General features: G+C 37.6%; 1 protein-coding gene across 1 annotated transcript in view; it reads right to left on the reverse strand.

The window, feature by feature from the left end:
• The window catches only part of LIX1 (limb and CNS expressed 1), a 40028-nt gene that overhangs the window by 18727 nt on the left and 1359 nt on the right, over positions 1-19942 (reverse strand). Inside the window, exon 2 of the mRNA XM_038403153.2 lies at positions 9055-9218. Within this exon, the coding sequence (XP_038259081.1) occupies positions 9055-9218 (164 nt within the window). The remainder of the gene's footprint in view (positions 1-9054; positions 9219-19942) is intronic.

Here is a 19942-nt window from a genome sequence, read left to right on the forward strand (position 1 = left end):
ATTTTTGCCTGTCTTTATTTTAATCCTCAGATTTTATAGTAAAACTGGGCTAGGGATAAAAGTAAAGATCATTAATATGAATTGCCTCATGGGACTTGGACTCCATCTTTCAGAGCTCATCCCACAACTGGAGGGCTGACTCTCTTCATCCCACCTCACACCAAAACCAAAAATCTGATTACCAGCCACTTTCACTCACTGCAAAGAATTTCAGTGATGTGCTGCCAACAGTCTAACAAGTGGATCCCTCAAAAATGTTCCAACTGTCTGCAATACATGTGACTTTTCCTAAGTAAAAGGTTCTTCCCTCCAAAAATATAAAATTCCGTCAACCCAATACTTTCTCCCAACTCCACCCTCATGTCTAGCAAACCAATACACTTCCACCCCTCCACAATGGAACAATTCTGTCCTTCTCAGTTCTATCTATACCTCCTTACTTTATATCTCTCAACCCACCATGCTTTCAACTACCCAGGACCTTACAGAGGCTACTCTAGTGATTTCCCTACTTGGCAAAGGTTCCTTTACTGCAACTGTAGTTGAGGCAGGAAGGTTGTCCTGCAGCCTCAGGCTCTGGGATGATTGATTGGGTAGAGAGTGGATCACCTCTGGTGGTGGGTGTAGGTTGCAGGAATGGCTCTTGTGGTGGGCAGGTCACCTCTGACTGATGGAAATATCTGTGTTGTGAGGACATTAGCTTGCCCCCAGGCTGTTGAGGAGGCTTGTTGGGTAGAACTGTGCAAATAACTGATTTTTTTGGTTCACAGGCAAGTTTGAGAACTTTTATTTTATTTAATGTCTAACGATCAAAAACTAGTGACAAATTTAGGCAAATTGAAAAAAAAAAGTTTAGGATCAAACAATGTGATTTGTTCAAGCACAAATTGATTTTTTAAATTCACAAAACAGGAGGAGGGGCATGGAATAAGTGTTGGCAGTTTCCCTGTAGCCTTTCACCCAGTGGTTAGGGTACTCACTTGGAACAGGGGAAACCTAAGTTCAATTTCCTCCTCTGCCCACTATGGAAAAGGTTTTGAATATAGGTATTCCCACCTCTCAGAAGGGTACCCAAGCCACTAGACTATGGGATTTTCTCTCTCAATTGCTCTGATTGAAGCTGTTCCACTTGGGACAGCTGCACCCTGCTTACCCATTCCTGTTCCTCCAGAAAGATGGGAGGCTGCTGCCTCTCCTGGAGGGAAGAAGTGGGACTCAGGCTGCTAACCTGGCCTTTTTGGGAGGGAATGGATAAACCCCCGCCAGTGTCACTAAATGAAGGGGGAAGACAATAGCATGAGTACAAGGTCATGAGTGAAGTCATGGAGATCCCATGTCATGATGTGCCTAGGACCCTAGGTTGCCTTAAGCCAGACTCGGCAATGACTGAGGTAGACTCCTGCCCAGTGAAGCAGCAGCTTCCTCCTATCTGATCTCCTTGTTGTGCACCTGGAGAGGCTAGAAAGTGAGGTGGAGGGGGCAGAACTAGGGCGTGCCTTTCCCCTCCTCCCCCATGAACCTAGTGGTGCTTACAGGGAATGCAGGAAGAGAGTTTCTCTTGTAGCACCTGCCAGCCCAGTCCAAGAAAAACCTGATAATTTTAGCAAGCACAGCCCACCTTAGCTTTTTTGGGCAGACTTATAAAACAACTTATTGTCTCCTCCTGGCCTCCCTTGTTATTTTAACAGACTCATGTCCCCCATTATCTCCCCACTATGCACAGAGCCAGCCTTGGTGACATGATTCTTTGGGAAACTTCCAAATTTGAATGACTCATTTTACATAAAAAGCATTTGGAGGTGGAAACTAGGATCTTTAGGTGTTTTTTGGTTTCCTTTCTACTGCCTGGTGCCGAAGGGTGCTGGAACTAGGGGTCCTGCCACACACACCGGGCTTGCAGTAGTAATAACAACCCAAATACACGGTTTCTACCTTCAGCACCTCCCACTGTAAAAATTGTTCCAGCTCCACTGCACTGCTGTTTGCTCCTTTAGCTCTAGCAATAATTTTTTTCAATTTAGATGATCAAGGTTATCTTTTCAGGGTGATGGACTGGAAAATAAAGCAAGATGAGATATTCCTTACGGGAGGCCAAAGGACAGTTACGTTAACAAGGGGTATGTGAGATGCTGCTAGCCTGCCCAACATCAATGGCCTCCCTTTCCTCCCCAGCCCCCCAGTCACAAGTTTTAGCTATAATGATCTAAAATATAGAATAGTAGAATTATTTCCATTTGGAGAAACAAGACACAGCAAGGGGGTAGACTTTATTGCTTCCCAGGTTATCTGGTGAATGATAGGATTGCAAAAATAACTCAAACCAGGGATAAAAATGCTGCATAGTGAGCGAGCATGGAAGTTAACTAGATTTTTGGCTTAGAAACATTTTTGATGTGAGAGGGGAGGAAAGCACTACAGAATTCTCTCTTTTGGTGCATTTGATTTTTACAAATTAAAATGAGCAATTTTAATTCTACATTTCAGCTCAAGTTTGATACCACTGTTATTGTCAAAACACACTTTATATTCTAGTAATACACATTCTGGTAATATACAATACATGTGCTTGCATATTTTGGTGATGAGCAATATAGAAATGCCAATTAAACACACACTGTCATTTTAAATTCTGCTCAAGAAAGCTTTTACCCATCCCCCTGCAAACAAGCTAAAAGTTCATTGATCAAAATCACACAATTAATTCATTACCGTTCCTTGTTATATGAAAGCTAAGCTTGGATTGCAACTTCTTTCAATGTGTTTTTAAAGTTAAAATATTCAGCAAAGTTCTCCTGGGTATTAAAAGCAAAAACACCTGCTAAAAACCATGAGTCGCTTGATGACCAAGTTCAGCAAAAGGGAAGCCAGAAGGTGATCAACTGGGCCTTATGTTGGTGCCCTTTTGGTAAATGGAAATTACTTCACAGTTTTCAGAGTTGGTCATGGTATGTGGTTGTTGGTATTGAGTGCCCAGAATAAAAATGATATAAAGAAACTCCTTCAAACATAGCCTTTATATGTATTAGACAATGGGACTTAAAATAAATTCAAGAGAAATGCAAGTGTCAAAACTGTGTCCCATAGCATTTAATTCTGAATTCTGAGCAAAGACTCAGAACAGATCATTGTTTAAAACTAATTTAGTTAGAGCAAAGACTCTATAATTTATTTGGACTATGGTGCCTAGTACTTCTTGGGGGTGATATAAAATAATAAAAATCATGAACTTAGTACGTTTAAAGAAGGCTGTACATTGAAAGCATGGATATCTATTGGGTAAGATACAGGTAGTTCATTATTAAACCTTTCTAGTGGAATTTCAATGCTTTTCTCTGATGAGCAGTTGGCAATTAGACCCATCTGCTCATTCCTAATACCCTTCCCTAAAGGATGAATGGAACCAATCTACTGAAGTCCTTGTGGGACTATTTAAAGAGAGTAGAGGGATTACCCAGAATATCCAGCCTAATATTCCTTCTCTCACATTCCATCACTGCAGTTAGCTGGCATCAAAGCAGACATTCATGACTGGCTGTAGAAATATTGCTAGCATATAATAGATGTTACATGCACAGTCACAGCATTAAAATTACATAATCAAATGTTTTGTAATGCGCAGGAGAGATATATGATTATGTGAAGAGCATTATAGAAATGAATATTTGTGCATTTGTGGGCCTAGTGTTGGCAAAGTATATTGAAATATTATATAGTGATGATGGCATAGAAGGTATACAGAAATTTACAAAAGATGTATGGCAAATTCGCCAGAATACATTTCCTCAATTTTCCTCTCATGTCTTATTTTGAAAAGCCAAGTGGATAAAACTGACCAACTTTGACAGTCAGATTTCATAAGTTTTCAAAACATCTTAGATTCAGGAAATTCTAGATTATTTTCAGCAACAATGTTAACAACGCTCTAGAGAATTTCATAACATGATGATCTAAACATAAGGAAAACTAGACCCAAAATGATCATCAGAAGACCTCAGAGAAAAACCAAACAGAAATCCCAAAAGAAGAATCTTGATCTTTAATTTTTTTTTTTTAAAAAAGAATGTGACAGCAACATTTAAATAAACTTTTTCCCAAGTGAAGTATTTTGGATTGAAATTAGGCCATATATATTTTCATATTGTGTTAGAGGTTTATTTTTTATTCTGAAGTACACAGCACAAAAATATGCAGTACTTGAGCTGATGGAAAACACTGTGTGCTCTCCTAAACAACTTTTAGTACACTTCAGTGACCTGTTGGAGGTTTCAGATGCTCTAGCTAGACAAATTATGACATGGTAATTCTCCCAAAACCCTTATGAGGGAAAAATACCTACAGAAATAGAGCAAGGTAAAGACTTTGGAGCTCTGTGTACTTTCACTAAAGAATGAGGGCCTTATCCTAAACTGGAGCAAATCAGCATAATTCCGTAGACTATGAGATCAGATCCTTGACTTCAATGGAGCTATGTGATTTATTCTAGATGAGGACCTGGCCTCAAGAGTTTAAAACTAAAAACATGTTTAGCATTGTGGAACACCTATTGCCGTCGGTGCAGCTGAAATGGAATAAAATCTCCTGGTAACAATCAAAGCTGGGGTAATGGAGTTCAATTAACATGTACCAGCTGAGGATCTGGTTCTCCCATGCTTAGCTGAAAGAGTGCTGTTGTCCCATCACTTTCAGAGGATCTTCCTTCTCATTGTGCCCTGAAAAATTGATCCAGCAAATAATGCAACATTTGCTGTCTCTGAATTGGCATTTGGATTCATCATTTACTAAGCAGAAAGCCTAAATCTAAAATAATCTGAAAGGCCTTGGGATGCTGTTCACGTTAGTTTAAAATGTTTAAAATTCTAGATCCTTAATAGATGATATGTATTCTTTGAAAATTACAACTAAATCGACAGTAGTTGAAAGTCACTTTTTCCTTTGTTTGCTGACACTTGTATCTATTGTATTGGACCTACTGAGAAGGAAGTTGATTGTGGAGGTTGGTTTTCAAGTGAAGACGACCTCAAGCTTTGTATTACTACTTTGTAGATGAAAGAACTCGTCTGAGCAGAGGAGCTGTTTTGTTTTGTCAATGACACAGCCTTTGTTTTTTCCAGGGTGAGTGATTGCTGGATTTTGATTCTGGATCAGCAGAGTCACAACTTAAGGCACAGAAACCATTTCTCTTCTCCACCTAAATCAATGATGAGTGGTATTCTTCTGTGATGCTGTCTAATTAAAATATGACCAGGCAAATCATTGTTGCTACCACTGTTATATAATTGAAACAAATCTTATACAAACTGTGATGCATGGCCAGAAAGGGTTAAGCATCCTGCAGGATAAATGACCCAGAGCCAACAATTAGAGACATTTTAGAAAAGTATATAAATGGTAAAGGGACATTCTATGGTAGATAGGCTAGAACTTTGAAGTATAAACCTGTATTGTTAGAAAAGTAGAGGTGATACTAATTGCGTGTTTACTTTTATTTTGTTAAATGTTAGCTATGTAAATAGACAGTTCCTGTCTGTCACTATAGCTATTGATTTGGAGATCAAAAGGGAATATTAACACGGAGATGAACCTTCGGTGAAATAATGTCATTGTCTATATGTCTCTTTAAAGTTTGTGATAGACTGCTTAATGGATAAATTGCCTAGTGTTAATTTGTGTAGTTAATCATCGGTGAGAAGGCCTGGAGAATTATCAGAGAAGGCCTGGAGCTGTATAAAAGACCCTTGGATCCTGATCCTTTTTATCTCAGATCTGCTTGATGCTTCATGCAGGGAAAGCTTAAGCCAAAAGGCTGAGATCTCCAATCCTAACCTGGAATTACCCTGAATATAAACATTGAACTATAACCTGTGAACTAATTCTGAAAGAACTCTTTGCAATTATAAAGCTCACCATCTCTACTATGAATCTGAATCTCAAGATCTGTACTCATGTCTGCATGTATACTGATCTTTTTCCAATACTCTCTCTTTTTTGTTTTTAATAAATTTTAGTTTAGTGAATAAGAATTCGCTGTAAATGTGTATTTGGGTAAGATCTGGAATATTCATTAACCTGGGAAGTAATGTGTCCAATCCTTTAGGATTGCTAGAATTTTCTTATATGATGAATAAGATTTTCAGTAATCCTTATCATATTTGACTTGGGTGTCTGGATGGAGGCCTGAGGGAGGCTTTAAAGGGAACTGTGTTCTTGGCTTCTGAGTAACCAGTGAGGTATTATAGAAGCTGTTTTGTGCTGGCTTGGTAAATTTAAGTCCTGGAATATCCACCAGCTTTGGAGATTGTCATCCCCATTCTTGCAGTTCACTCTAACTGAGTGACCTCAGTTGGTTCCCCTGGAATTCCAGTCACACCTTCATAATCCTAATGTACATCCTACTACCTGGCCTCGGATTTTCCAAACCACAGCAGCACTTTTGTTTCTTTGTCAAGTGGACTACTGGAATTTGATTTGACTTGCCCACTGAAGCAACCAGCTTTTTCCTGAATGTAGAATGACCATTCTTTACTTTGGTGCTACCACAGTAGTTGGCTAGCTGTAGCAAAATGTGATGCGCATTAGCCTAGGGTAATGCGCATCATATTGGGTAGAAAAAAAGCCAGACAACAATATTATCATGCTAAAATGTAGGAAATTGTATGAAAACAGCTCTTCCTCTGCACCACCCACACAAACAAATGGATAAATACAAACCGAGATGACAAAGCAAAAGAAGAAAAAGCTTGTTATTACTAGTCAGAGCAAATTTTGAGCCTGATCACAAACTCCTTATTCAGACTAAATCCCTATTGACTTCAGGGAGAGCTCTGCCTGAGGGAGAATTCCAGGGTTTGTTCCTCTTGTATATCTAATTTAACATTATACTCTTTACTTAACATCATGTGTACAACAAAATGGAGATGTGCTATTAAATTACACACACACACTGATTCTGTATACACCAGTGGGTCTGCCAAGCCACCACAATTCAAAAAAGTTGCTAGAAGGTATTGTTTTTCAACAGTTATGCCAACAAATTACTCCCTCATCCTTTTTTCCACCAGTTTCCAGAGGTAGTGAATACTAGATATTACATGAAGAATGCACAATTATTGTGTCGCCAAAATACTTGTATAGCTGGCATGTAGAAAAAAATTGTAATGAAAAGTTTCAGCAGTATACATCCCTGCCCTTCCTCCCACAATATAGTTTATGGATCTACATACTTTTTTTCCATCCAAAAAAGTAAAAGGAATCAAAATAACTTTTAAAAGTTGCTGTATTCAGCATACAACTAGCTACATAATTGCTGTACAATGCTCTTTGGTAAACTAGTTCCTAAATCAGATTCTCTTGTTCACTTGTCATAGTAGTTTGAACATCTGTATCTCTGATGACAGACTAAAAAGTATCCTCTCCTCAGTCTTGACCTGGAGAGGCCCACCTCTGGACAGAAGATAAATAGTATGGTCTCCAGGCCATTCAGTGTTTAGCTTTTATGCAGGGATTTCCAATGTTGTTGCCGCTTCTGATGGTGTTTTTTTTTATGATGTGGACTCTTCTCCATTGGTAACTGGACTAAAGCCACCACTTCATTTCACAAAAGTCAAATAGCCAACAGCTGGTAAGAAATTTTAAATGTCTGAAAACTGAATAATGTCCCACTAACTTCACTGATGATATAATAATGGTGAAATAATTTCATTTTTGTCCCAGGAATGTGGTCCCAGGGAAGGATTTCTAAAATCTTATCTCAGGTACTTTTTTTCCAAATCCTGGGCTTGAACCTATGAGACACAGTGTTACCTCAGCTCTCTGGACTTGAGTCAGAGTCGAAGGTGCTCAGTAACTCTCAGGATCAAGCTTGTGTTAGAAGTCAGACAGGAAATTGAAGGGATATATAGGGTATAATTTAATTAGATACAATCCTCAGACAAAGAGCACTCTACTACTCTTCAAAACATTTGACCAATCAAATGACATTTTCTGTTGGTTACAGTGTTTAGACTGTGTAGCATTTTCTTCTTCAAATGGATTCAGAATAAAACAGCAACCAATTTAAAACTGCTAAAACAAAGATTTAGTTATTCTGTCCCAATCCTGCAATCCCTTAATGTCAAAAAGGGTTGAAGGAGTCCAGAACCTCCCAGGACTGGGCCCTGAATAATTAAAGTTGACTAAATATAAAGAGAACCCTGAGTTAAAATCATATATAAAAGTATATATGTATTACTAACATTTTAGACAGTTAAAATAAAAAGCTAAAGATTGGATTTACTTTTCATTATTTATGTTGTCTACTAGAAATGAACAAGGGACAGACTTTTGTTTTAAATAATTTCACAAATGTTTACTGTTTTTAAAATTGCCTGTTTTTCCTCTTTTTTCAACTTCCACTACTAGATTTTGCTCATAACTACATTTCAAATATGTATACTTATGTAGCTAGATAAAATATTTTTCTTGAATTTGTGAGTGCTTATACATTTTTATTTTTATCTTAAATTCAAGTTGGTTTTATTGTTCACTTTATGCTTTTCACTCAGTGTGAAAAACTGATCTGTTTCTAGTTAGTTCTGTTTTCTGGATCTCATGCATTAACACTGTATTGATGTGTCTGGGTTGAACAGATTTTTGGGGAATCTTTATAATAAAAATATCTTTTCACTGACTTAATAAAAGTAATGAAAACATTGCTACCTACAAACATGTTTTCTAAAGATTATGGGGAAAAAACTAACCAAACCAAAAATTTGGTCTTAAAACTACCTGACAAAGATATTTATCTTTAGATGCTTCTATTCACAAGAATCCCCTTCATTATAGACATTCTTACAAGATCCATGATTAGAACAATAAATCATGCCATGATCAATTAATTCACAATACTGCCCATTATTTTTGTTTAAACAATTTATGTCCCTGAAGATACTGTGGTCTGGCACTTAGGGATTAATTGTGAATATATTGTGCTCTGAAAATAAGTAACTATTTATTTTCCTTAAAAAAAAAAATTGAAGAAAGATTTCCCTTTGGCAAAAATTGCACTATGCTTCTTACCTGAAAGTTGCCAAAACAGCTTCCTCCAGGTAGGGTGACATAACTGACAAATGGAGGACCAGGAGAGTTCAATGACTCATACACCACTGTGCCTTCACTTGGAAATACAGCTTTCTGTTTTTGTTTGTTCTCCCAGAATTCCTGCAGCACTGCTACGACATTCACTATCAAAGACACAGAAGTGACAAATATTGGGTGCAGTATAGACATTTTATCTTCACTTGTAACTTCATTTGTAAGATTTAAACAAGAAATATTCTGGTTATATACATGTGAGAGTTGAAGATTCAGTCAAAGCCATCACCTGCACTATAACTGTATTTTGCTCCAGCATGATATTAAGAGGCACTGTACTGTTGGAGCAGTTGTCTTTCAGGTGAATGAGGAACTATATAGAAATTCACCTTTGCCCATCACAAGAAGGGTCACAATTGCTGTGTTCCACAGCAGAAGTGGCTGGATTTTAATGGTGCATGAAGTGATGCATTTCCACACTGCTTTGTGATGTGGTCAGAAGGGAAGATGCTGTATATTAGGGCAGAGGGAGCTGCCAGTTAACATGAATGTTAAAATACTAATGTTCAAACTAAAAATTGCTATAGTGCTCCTGCACTACAAAGCTTTAAGGGATGGGATTTTCAGGGATGGGATTTTCAAAGCTTCCTAAGAGTCTTAGCCACTCAGCTCCCATTTAAAGTGAATAAAAATTGGGTGTACCTCCTTTAGGCCCCTTTGAAAAGCCCAGCCACAAGGTTACAGCTGATGTTTCCTGGCAACTACCTAACAGCGATGGCACATTGTCAAAAATATTATCGATTCCTATTTTAGACTATGCCCCTCTCAAACAACATGCCAGCTTACCACTTTTGACAAACAGGCTTATTGGAGGATCATAGTAGAAACACAAGATGTTATCTATTTCCTTTGATTGCTTGCTTGGATGGCCATAACAGGGAAAGCAATGAGTATACAGAAACTAAGAAAGAAAGTCTTTACATTGGACCTTCACAATGGTATGGCTATTTCCCTCCCCCTCCACATTTTGAATAAGGAATGGAATACGAAACGGATGGTTATCACAACGTGTGATGGTGCTTTGACACAAACTGCATAAGAGTGAAACCCAAACCACAGAAACTGAGTTCTACTTTTCTAAATTATAGCTTTATCCATCCCATTTGAGACTACTAGAATTTATGAACTGCATACTTAGTGATCGATACTACCTGCTGTTGATCTTTGATATGCATCACAGCAATCCAGAAGAATGAAGTGACTAGATGAAATTGGTGACCTATCATTTTTATGTTCAACCAGGGCAATTATCCTCTTATTTTCAACTTATTTCAACTTTGAGTGATGAGATTAAGCAAAAACCAAATCTTTAGACCAGATAACTGCCAGCAGAACAGACCACAGAGCCATATGCAGCCTAGATCAAGGAAAATGTCTAGGGTCTACTGTGTTGAGAACTTCTCACTGACCCTGAGTGAAATATATCTTTTACATCACTGGTTGCTTCACTCTGACTCTTACATTCATGTGTGGTAATGATTCAGTTTAAAAGCCATTAAGTGAAAGTTGATATCTAGGAATAAACTTCATGCATGTTAAATGTCAAATGTCTAAGCTTTGAGCTTGACGGTTCAATAGAAGGAAAGTGCCACATTTATTGGAAAAATTGTATTGATATTAAATCTTTATTGAAAAGGTCACGTTTAGGTTAAAAGAAACTAGCTTGAAATAGAGCACCAGAATACAGACAAATGACAACAAGAACAACAAAGGCTTATGACATCCCTATAAGGCAATTGTGGCCCTAGCTCCTCTTGGGAAAACTGACATTTAACTGTTTAAAGTTTGTTTGTTTTTTAAAGAAAAATCAGATGTCTATGCCATGGATCCTAGACCACCAATATGAATACCACCCACAGATTTTTCTCAGGCCCTGATATACTTGTGACATAAAATGTTAATTTAAGAAAACATCAACTGATCTTAACCTATTTTGCAGACCAAATATTCTACAGCCTTTCAAATCAGAGCCACAGCTGTCTCCCCATCAGAAAAAAAATTAGTGTTTTAGCAATTTTTAGGCTGGCATTTTCAAAGGAGCATAAGAGAGTCTGGTGCTTAATGCCCACTGAATTTGGACTGGATTTGGGGGCTGAAACACCATTGAAAAATTAGACTCGTTTATCAAAGAAAAATGATAGTTATCCAGATGACAAATACTAGCAGTTAAGAACTGTTCAATGTCCATAGTAATGGCTGGCCTTTTAAATCTTTTTTTCCTTTCCTTTTTTGTATCATCTGTCTTTCATATCTTTTGTCAATTTTACAGCAAGACTGAGAAAATTCATAATATACATTTTTGTTCTCTTTTGCTGTTACTAGTTCAGCATTTGGACAGCCTGTGAATACTTCTTAGTTGGTTGAAAGTTTTCACTAGACTTTGTGATACCTTCAGCTGTTTTAAAAATTAATCTATATAAAGTTCCCTAAGCAACCAAGAGATTCTTCTTGGTCACAGAAAAATAAGGCAGAGTCTCTTCTTTTGCTGAAGTCCTGAAACTTAACTTTGACTGTCAATCTCTAAACCATGTTTGTTTGTTACAAGTTAAGCTAACAGGACAAATATCTAGAGAAAGGCAGTGTATAGCTATTAGTAGTAGTAGTATTCTGGCAGCACACATAAACTGTTACACTCTATTCACACACATGAATTTATAATCCCCAAGGTTTTACAGTCCAAGAAAATTTAGGGCTTGTGTACACACAAAATAATACCAGTTTAACTCAAGTTGTGATTTTATTCCTCATTTAGTTAAAGCAGTGTGACTTTGTGTGAGACAGTCTCTTAGATTGGTTTAAAGCAGGCCTGTAATGGTTTAGCTTGCATGAGTAAGTTTATAGGCACAAAGTAAACTGATATAGGGCAGTTTTAAAATCGATATAAGAGTCTATACTCACAACTTGCAATGGTTTAACTAAACCAATGTAAATTAAACCAGTGTAAATTGTGTATGTAGACAACATATTATGCTCTCATATTCATATATAATTTTAAAAATGTTATCACAAGTTATTCTAAACATATCCATTCCAAAAGGGGGCATTTAATTTAAAAGAAAAAAACAAAAAACAAGATGTAACTGGCAACCAGAAAGGTTTGAAAAAGTTCCTTTGCATCTTATAGTAATCCAAGGAGCATTGTAGAGGCATCCAAGAACCGTTCTACCACTATCAGGTATATAGGTGGCTGTTTAATCCCTCTTGAAACAGGTACCATAGCAATATGGATAGTTTACTTAGAGCCTCTACATTCATTTGCATATAAGGAATTGCACTATTTATTTTTTTGAACATTCTGGATGAAGTCTTGTCAAATCAACTGATATTTACCTATTTTTCTTCACACAAGTTTTTGCATGCTCCACAAGAGTGCAGTGCAGTAGCAATCCAACTTTTAAACTATCCAGTAACAATGTACAAATGAAAAAGATAGATTTTTTTTTAATGTTGGAAGTGTTGAACACACTAAACTTAGCATTGTGATCTACATCTCATTTGGAATTAATGTCATTCACTTTAATTTGCTTTTTGTATTTTGAAAAATAAATATAATATGGCCAAAGATGTTTAAACAATGACTAGAGTACCTATGTGCATTGGTGACCACTTTTCCTAATGGTTTAATTACCTGTGCTCTAAAATCTGTTATTCAGTATATTGTAACATTACTGAATCAGTTAAACAAACTTATAGGATGAAATCCTGACTCTGTTGAAGTTAATGCCAAAACTCCCATCGAATTCAATAGGCCAGAATTTCACCCATGCATTTTCCTCTCTCTTTTAATGTTACAATTATGTAATACAAATATCTAAGTAATGTTAGGAATGTGACCAGTTTACAATATAAGGATTTCATGGATCCTTTATCCTTAATTTACCTCCATTCATGGGCATTATCAGGGTTTCAGACCAGTGTATGGTACTTGATGTGACTAACTTCTAGTTACAACGGGATAGAACGAACATCTCTTTACTATGCATTTTTGTGCTTTTGTTAGTTCCCATAATAGCCAAGGCTCTGTGGACTATGCAGCACACTGGATCTAACTTCTGTTGTAAGAGTCCCCTGGTTTCTGGGACACGGATACTGAATTTTACAACAAACAGGAAAAGATGTGGCAGTGCCAAGTTAGCAAAAAAAATTGAATTAAATACAAAAAATGACTAATACAGATAATATTGATTGTGCTATTTTAGAATTACATGTATTTTATGCTGTTCCCCAAATGTTCAGCTTTTGTACTGATAATGTGTAACCAGTACAGAAGTTTTTGAGAGAGGGTGAAGTAGCGGCTTTGACAGCTGACCTAGGGATTTTGACACACAGGGAGCAGTGAGGATTTTGCCTTTTGAAAGTTGATATCTCCTAGCGGGCAGGAGAAGAGATGACTTAAGAATTCCAAGTTGCTTCAAATTTCAGTTCTCCACATGTGGAGAACATGGGAGATACCTGCATTATTGGTGTGAATATTAGGTATGCCTCATCTTACTTGGTTCTTATTATGATGCTGGCTACATGCTCTCAAAGGATTAACCCCAGCCAGAGCTGTCCACCTAGGAGGGCCAGAAAGCAGACAATGACTTCAGATAAACCTTATTGTCTGGTGCTCAGAAATAAGAGGGGCCAATTCCTTTGAGACTTTGAAGTCTCATGTCTGCGGGGCTCTGGTTAGTATAGCCAAGGGTGGGAGGGGAGAGACTCTGGTGGGAAAGCTGGGATCCTAATAAAAACAACCCCGATAAATAGCGAGGAAGACTGAGGACGTCTTCATTACACAGTTAACTAGGGCTCTTACTCTTTGACCCAAGACTGGAGGTGCTTTAAACCCAGGCTAGAATCCAGGCTCTGATTTAATTCAGCCTGGAACCCACTCACTTTGCAGTGAGGATGCAGGCAAAAATCTCTCGAGTACCATTCCTCCATTGCCCTTCCCACATTTCCCTCTGAAGAATGGACAAGTTTTCCTGCAAGAATGTATCAGGACAAAGAATCCTGAGATATACCCCCCATAGACATAGGTGAGAGCAGAAACACTGAGGACAGAGTAAGGTGGGTAGGACTTTGTTGTGAGGTTGCTTGTAATCAGGAGAGACTAACATGCATACAAAAAAACCTCGGTGCCAGTCACAGGGGTTAACTGCAAAGACATATCCACAGACCATTAGGGATGCTCTTTGTCATCCCAACTCCTTGAAATGAGTGCCTAGAAGACAAATGGGATCTAGCTATTTTTGCAAGGAAAGACTGAGGAGTTAGATAAGATGCAGATAGATTGTTTAATGTTTTAAGATTTGTTTCTCTGAATGCCTTGGTTCTGAATAATCAATACTTTGCTGTATGAAACCTGCACAGTTATTGTAATTACCACTTGCCATATCTCCTGAAGAGGAGTACATTGGGCAGGGGGCCGAATCCTGTAAGACCTTCTGAGACAGGCCTGGGTGGTACCCAATGTGGCTGCAGGCCAGCCAAAGTGAGGGGGAGACATGATTTCACCCTGAGAGAGCTCAAGTGCAGCTGGTCTGGTAACTGTGACACCCTACCTAGGCAATCCTTGATAACAACCAACCACTTCATTGATCCCACCCCAAAAACTGCTACTGCATTCATCACTGATTGACCAGCAGTGAACCAGTTAACAATTTTGGCATTTTAATTGTCTACAGTAATTAGAGTTAATGCTGCTTTGAGATGAAGAGGGCAGGCCATACCTCAAAGCTATAGTTCCCGGGTGGTGGCAGATTCAGGAAGACAACACTACATTGGTTTACAATCGGAAGGCCTTCCTCAGGACCACAAGAGGCAAGGAATGTAATTTCTTTAAATGGAAGTTTAGATTCTGTTGCATATTCCATAATCATGGTACTAGCCTTAATGTTACTAAAGTTTGGTGTGGGCTTTGTATTTAGTTATGGATAGGTTGGGGCTGGAGGAAAATGGCTGCTCTCCCTGCTACCTCCACTAGAATAAGTGTATGGGATTTCCTTGTAACTCTGATTTAAAATGGCTAATTTCTGCCAGGTGTTCAGAAATGTTATTTTATGTCTCGGGGTTGGGCAATTGCCATGACTGGAATGAGGATGCATACTCTATGCAAGGTATTTCTACCCCCTCCATTATTTATTTGAGGAGAGGGGAGTGAAATACATTTTCCTTGTTTTTCTTCAAGGAAGCATATGGAACATTCTAGAGACCACAAGTCAAATTCAACATTGACATAAACAGGAACATAATTTAATGAAAATTAATTACTTCAGAGAATTTGTGTCCACTTATGCCAGCAGTGAATTTGGTTCCATATTTCTAGGAGTAACATTAAAGCATGTTTACAGTTACCCTACCTGAGGTGAACAAACATGTAGAGGATTGGCAGTAAACAGGACAGTGGACAACAATCACACGTAGATAGGGATATTATTTGAGAAGGGAAACCCTCAGACTAATGGGGCTATTCAGAACAGAAGTCATGCAGTCTTACCAGTAGAGTGAAATGGAGTCATAACTCTGACAATATTTCAATGTCAAAAGAAACCAGGATACAAAGAACACACAGGATAACCATCTACTTTGTCATTTTTAAACTTAAAAGGAATTCTGGAAAAGGGTTGTTTTAACTAACTTGACAGACTATCATTAAATGAACACTCAAATGCAGAGAACAATAATAAAAGCTTTTGGAGTTAAAAAAGCTAAGTATTAAAAGAAGATTCTTTAGTGAAAGGCTACTAAAGTTGTCTTACATTTCTTAAATCAATCTGTGGCACATAATCAGTAAAACCATATCATTTAAACAAAGATCATAAGTTAGAAGTGCACCCTCCTGCAGCTGTATCCTATTATGGACTGTAACTTAACACATGCATCTTGGAGAAGTTGTTAAAATTGAGTTCAGACTAACAAACCTATATTGTTTAAATATGTGGAGAAAAGGAGCAGAAATTTAGGTGGGAACTATCAGGTTCTATAGGAGTTTTGGTATTTCAAGTTCATATTTTTGTCATCAGTTTTGAGTATATTTTAAAGGAATAAATGTATGCTCTACGTATATACACAGATCTCTGCTGCAGATAGGGGTGTAATAATCACAACCTAGGATTTTCACTAACAATGCTATAAATCTGCAAACCATTATATGCTAGTACATTAATAATGATGCCATTAAGCTGCATTTATCCCCATGCTAAATTTCTACAGGACATAATGTACTTCAAACATAAGAGAAGACAAAAATTCCCACTAAAACAAGACTAACTGGTAACAAACATGATGTTACTGTTTATGTGCATATTGGAGCTCCAGAAGTATGAGACACATGTACAGATACAAGGGGCCAGAACCTGGTTTCAGGATAGCACTGTGCACTACTCAGACAGCTGAAACTTCCTTTGGTGGGAGGGAAACCCCTGGTGGCATAGAGCCAGCATAGTCCCTAGTGTAGAAGTGCAGGTTGGTGGCATGTTGGAGTGAAGGAGAGGTGGCTGGAGTACTGCTTCACTCTGGGAAGATGCATCACCAGTTCACAAAAGTTAGAGCAGCTTTGAGGCTGCTCTAACTTGCACTGGAGATTAACCTAGACTTTGGTTTCTCTCTGCCACTGTCCAGAAGTTAGGGGGCATAAGTGTGGCATAAAGTGTGGCATCTTTGCCTCTTTTGGGTTCTGTGCTGAAACCCAAGGACTGGGGCCAAAATTTCTTGAGGATTTTGATTGTGAGGTCTTGGGGCCATCCTTTGTAAGTATTTGGAAAGTATCCAGCACACAGTAGGCATTACTGTCAATAAATAATAATCCTGGGGGTTTATAGTCTAAATAATGGTGTGTGATATAAAGCTTTTATTGCCACTCTTTGGAAAGACTGGCACATGGCTCCACAGCTCATTAGTGATTTGAGAATCCCAAATTTATGGCAATAAAAAAAAATTGATAGCACATATCATGAGTGTAATAAATGTACATCCATGGGATAACTGTATATATCATGCACTTTTAAAGGCCTCACCTGCACTCTGTCGACTAATCTATTTTTGCTGGGATGACTATTACTTACATTCCAAACCTACTAGCAGCTTCAAACAGACACCATTTATATAAAAAAAACTGCCAGAGAAATATTTACCAAAATCATACAGAGCCTGATCCAAAGTATTGGGGTAGGAGTCTTTCCACTGACGTCAGTGGGTTTTGGATCAGGTTTATTCTTTTTCCCTTCTACTTGAAAAACAAAATGACACACATTTCTAAGGGAACCATCACTGTAGGATATAGGTGCCACTGCCAAGAATCTGGTTCTGAGAAACAGACAGACCTTTACGTTCGCAAAAACATTAATTTTAAATATTTCTAAAAAAGTAAATGCGTTTCCATATATACAATTTTTAAATTCTGCATTCAAGGATAATTTTGGGACATTTCGTAGTGCAAAGCTGTAGTGAGGGAAAAGCCAATAGCCCATTGCTTAAATTTAGGCTTGACAGAATTCCATTTTTAAATAAAATTTCTACTGATTGTATCAATGCTTTTTAAAGTATTTTTTCTTTTTTTAAATCTATTTAAATTTTCACAGTTGTGGGAAGTTATGGGAGGGTGTAAGACAAAGGGCAGACAATTATTTTAAGTAGATGACCTTTCACGTTTTCCAATCTCTATAACTGTGAAAACAAAATTTCAACATTACATATCAAAACATACAAAGTACATATACTTAAATTCTAATAAATTCTTAAGCATTTTTCTTACTTTATCTGTAAATGTAGAATGATGGAAATATTTTAATTAGTTTGTGTGTATATATGGTGAAACTAACATTTACCAACAAAAATCTAATCCTTCCAAGCCTACTCAAATTGTAAACTTTATGGGGAAGGGTCCATCTTTTTGTTTTGTAGTTGAACAGCGCCGAGCACAATACGGTTCTGATCCATAATGGGGACTCTAAGGTACTACCACAACAAATGTAATAGCAATGTTGGAAAGGTATTCTACAGCAAGTGATGATGCAGGGAAAGTTCTGCTCCGTTCTGCTGGATCACTCTCAATGCAAATGGAATCTCATGGGAATTTAGCTGCTAAATTCTAAGAAGTCTTTATAAAGCATGTGTGAACTGAGATTTTTTTTCTAAAGGCTTTTAACTTGGCCAAATTTGGGCAGATTTTTATAACTAGAACACAAAGCACAGCCCAGACACAAAGGCTTTCCTTGGAAAATCGCTAGTCTTTAATGGAAAGTATGAGGTGCTGGAGTTTTCAAACAAAAAAAAAAATCACCAGAATTTTTTAACATGGGCAAAATGTCTATTTCCCTAGCCACCTTATCAGAAATTGCTGACCCATTTTGGCTGACATTTTCCAACAAAATTCATGCTGAGACAGATACCTGGGATAGAAAAAATTCAATCAATGTTAAAGTTTGGCAAAGTTATAAGGTACTGAAAACGAAGGTCTTAAAATGGGAAGTGTCAGGCAATCTTAACAACAGGTGGTGCTCCCAGCCCCGCCTATAAATATTTCAGTTATACTCAGCAATGTTACTTTTACCCAATCAGGTAAAGGAAAACCGTCTTTTTCTTAATGCATTGTGACAAGTAGTAAAGCACTATTATAGCTAACAGATGTGATTTCAGTACTGGATTATTTCTGGTAACATTTGAAGCCTGTACACCTTGAATGTTTGTAAAAGCTGTAGAAATAATAATACACAGGCATGCTCATAATGATATCCTGTTCTAATTTTTACCCACATCATATTTAAATCCCACTGACAAAATACTGCTTCTAGTACAAGGACTGGTGGTTTAGGACAATACTAACCTCTTCATGACAACGCCATTAACTATAGTATCATTTTGGCTTTAATCTCCCACTAACTTCAATGGCAGCAGGTTTATGCAGTTGTTTGGACCTTTTAGAACACAGTGCTGTGTACCTTCTGGTTTTAGTGGGAGCACATAGCAGGAGCAGGCATAAGATGGACAGTTTCTATATTAGAATTCTTTAAAATGAGTGTTTCCTGTTGTGGCTCAAAAAGCCCTATGAAAGTGACATTCCAACTCATCTATAATTTTGGGCATCTGCTTTTTCTCTTTTACTTTATCCTTCTCTAGATCTGTGGGTGGTCACGGTATCATTGTCTGGGCAGCTGTTACATACATTTTCAATCAAAATCTTGTCAGTTGATCTTTATGAACTGGTTACCAAAGGAAACTCAAAAAGGGGAATGCCTTTCCTCCCCCTTTTGATATCAAATTCTTTGCTCCTGCGATGTGTGCTCTCCTTGGCTCTTAGAGCAAGGCCTCAGGACTGCAGCACTGCATGAGTCTACCACAGCAACACGAAGTTCTCCTGCTGGGTGGCCTGAGAAACCATATTATTTGTGTATGGAGCTGTCTAGGTCTCTTACTTCAGGGTCAGATTCTGATGCTACTCAGTGAGTAAAGTACCTTTCTACAGGAGTGATCCTATTAATTTCAGGGAGACTACTTATTCAGTGAAGTATTTTTCAATGCAAGTGAGGGTATTGGAATCTGACCATTAGAAAACAGTTAATATACAGTATACAGACATTTCCTCTAGTTCCTTTACCAGTTGCACACTTTAGTTTCTCCCATACCACGTTTGAAAGAAATAGCAATAAGCTGTTAATGTAGCTGCTGATAAATGAATGAAGCTGAGATTCAATGAGTGCCTTCCATACTGTGCTTGAGGGTTTAAAATAGATTACAATTAAATATGTATGTGAAGAAAGTGTTCCCAGACTCAAATGCTATGTTAGCAATATATTTTTACAGCACATAACTGAGCAATTTAGATTAAAAT

Source organism: Dermochelys coriacea, chromosome 5 (genome assembly GCF_009764565.3).
Source record: "Dermochelys coriacea isolate rDerCor1 chromosome 5, rDerCor1.pri.v4, whole genome shotgun sequence".
Lineage (NCBI taxonomy): Eukaryota > Metazoa > Chordata > Testudines > Dermochelyidae > Dermochelys > Dermochelys coriacea.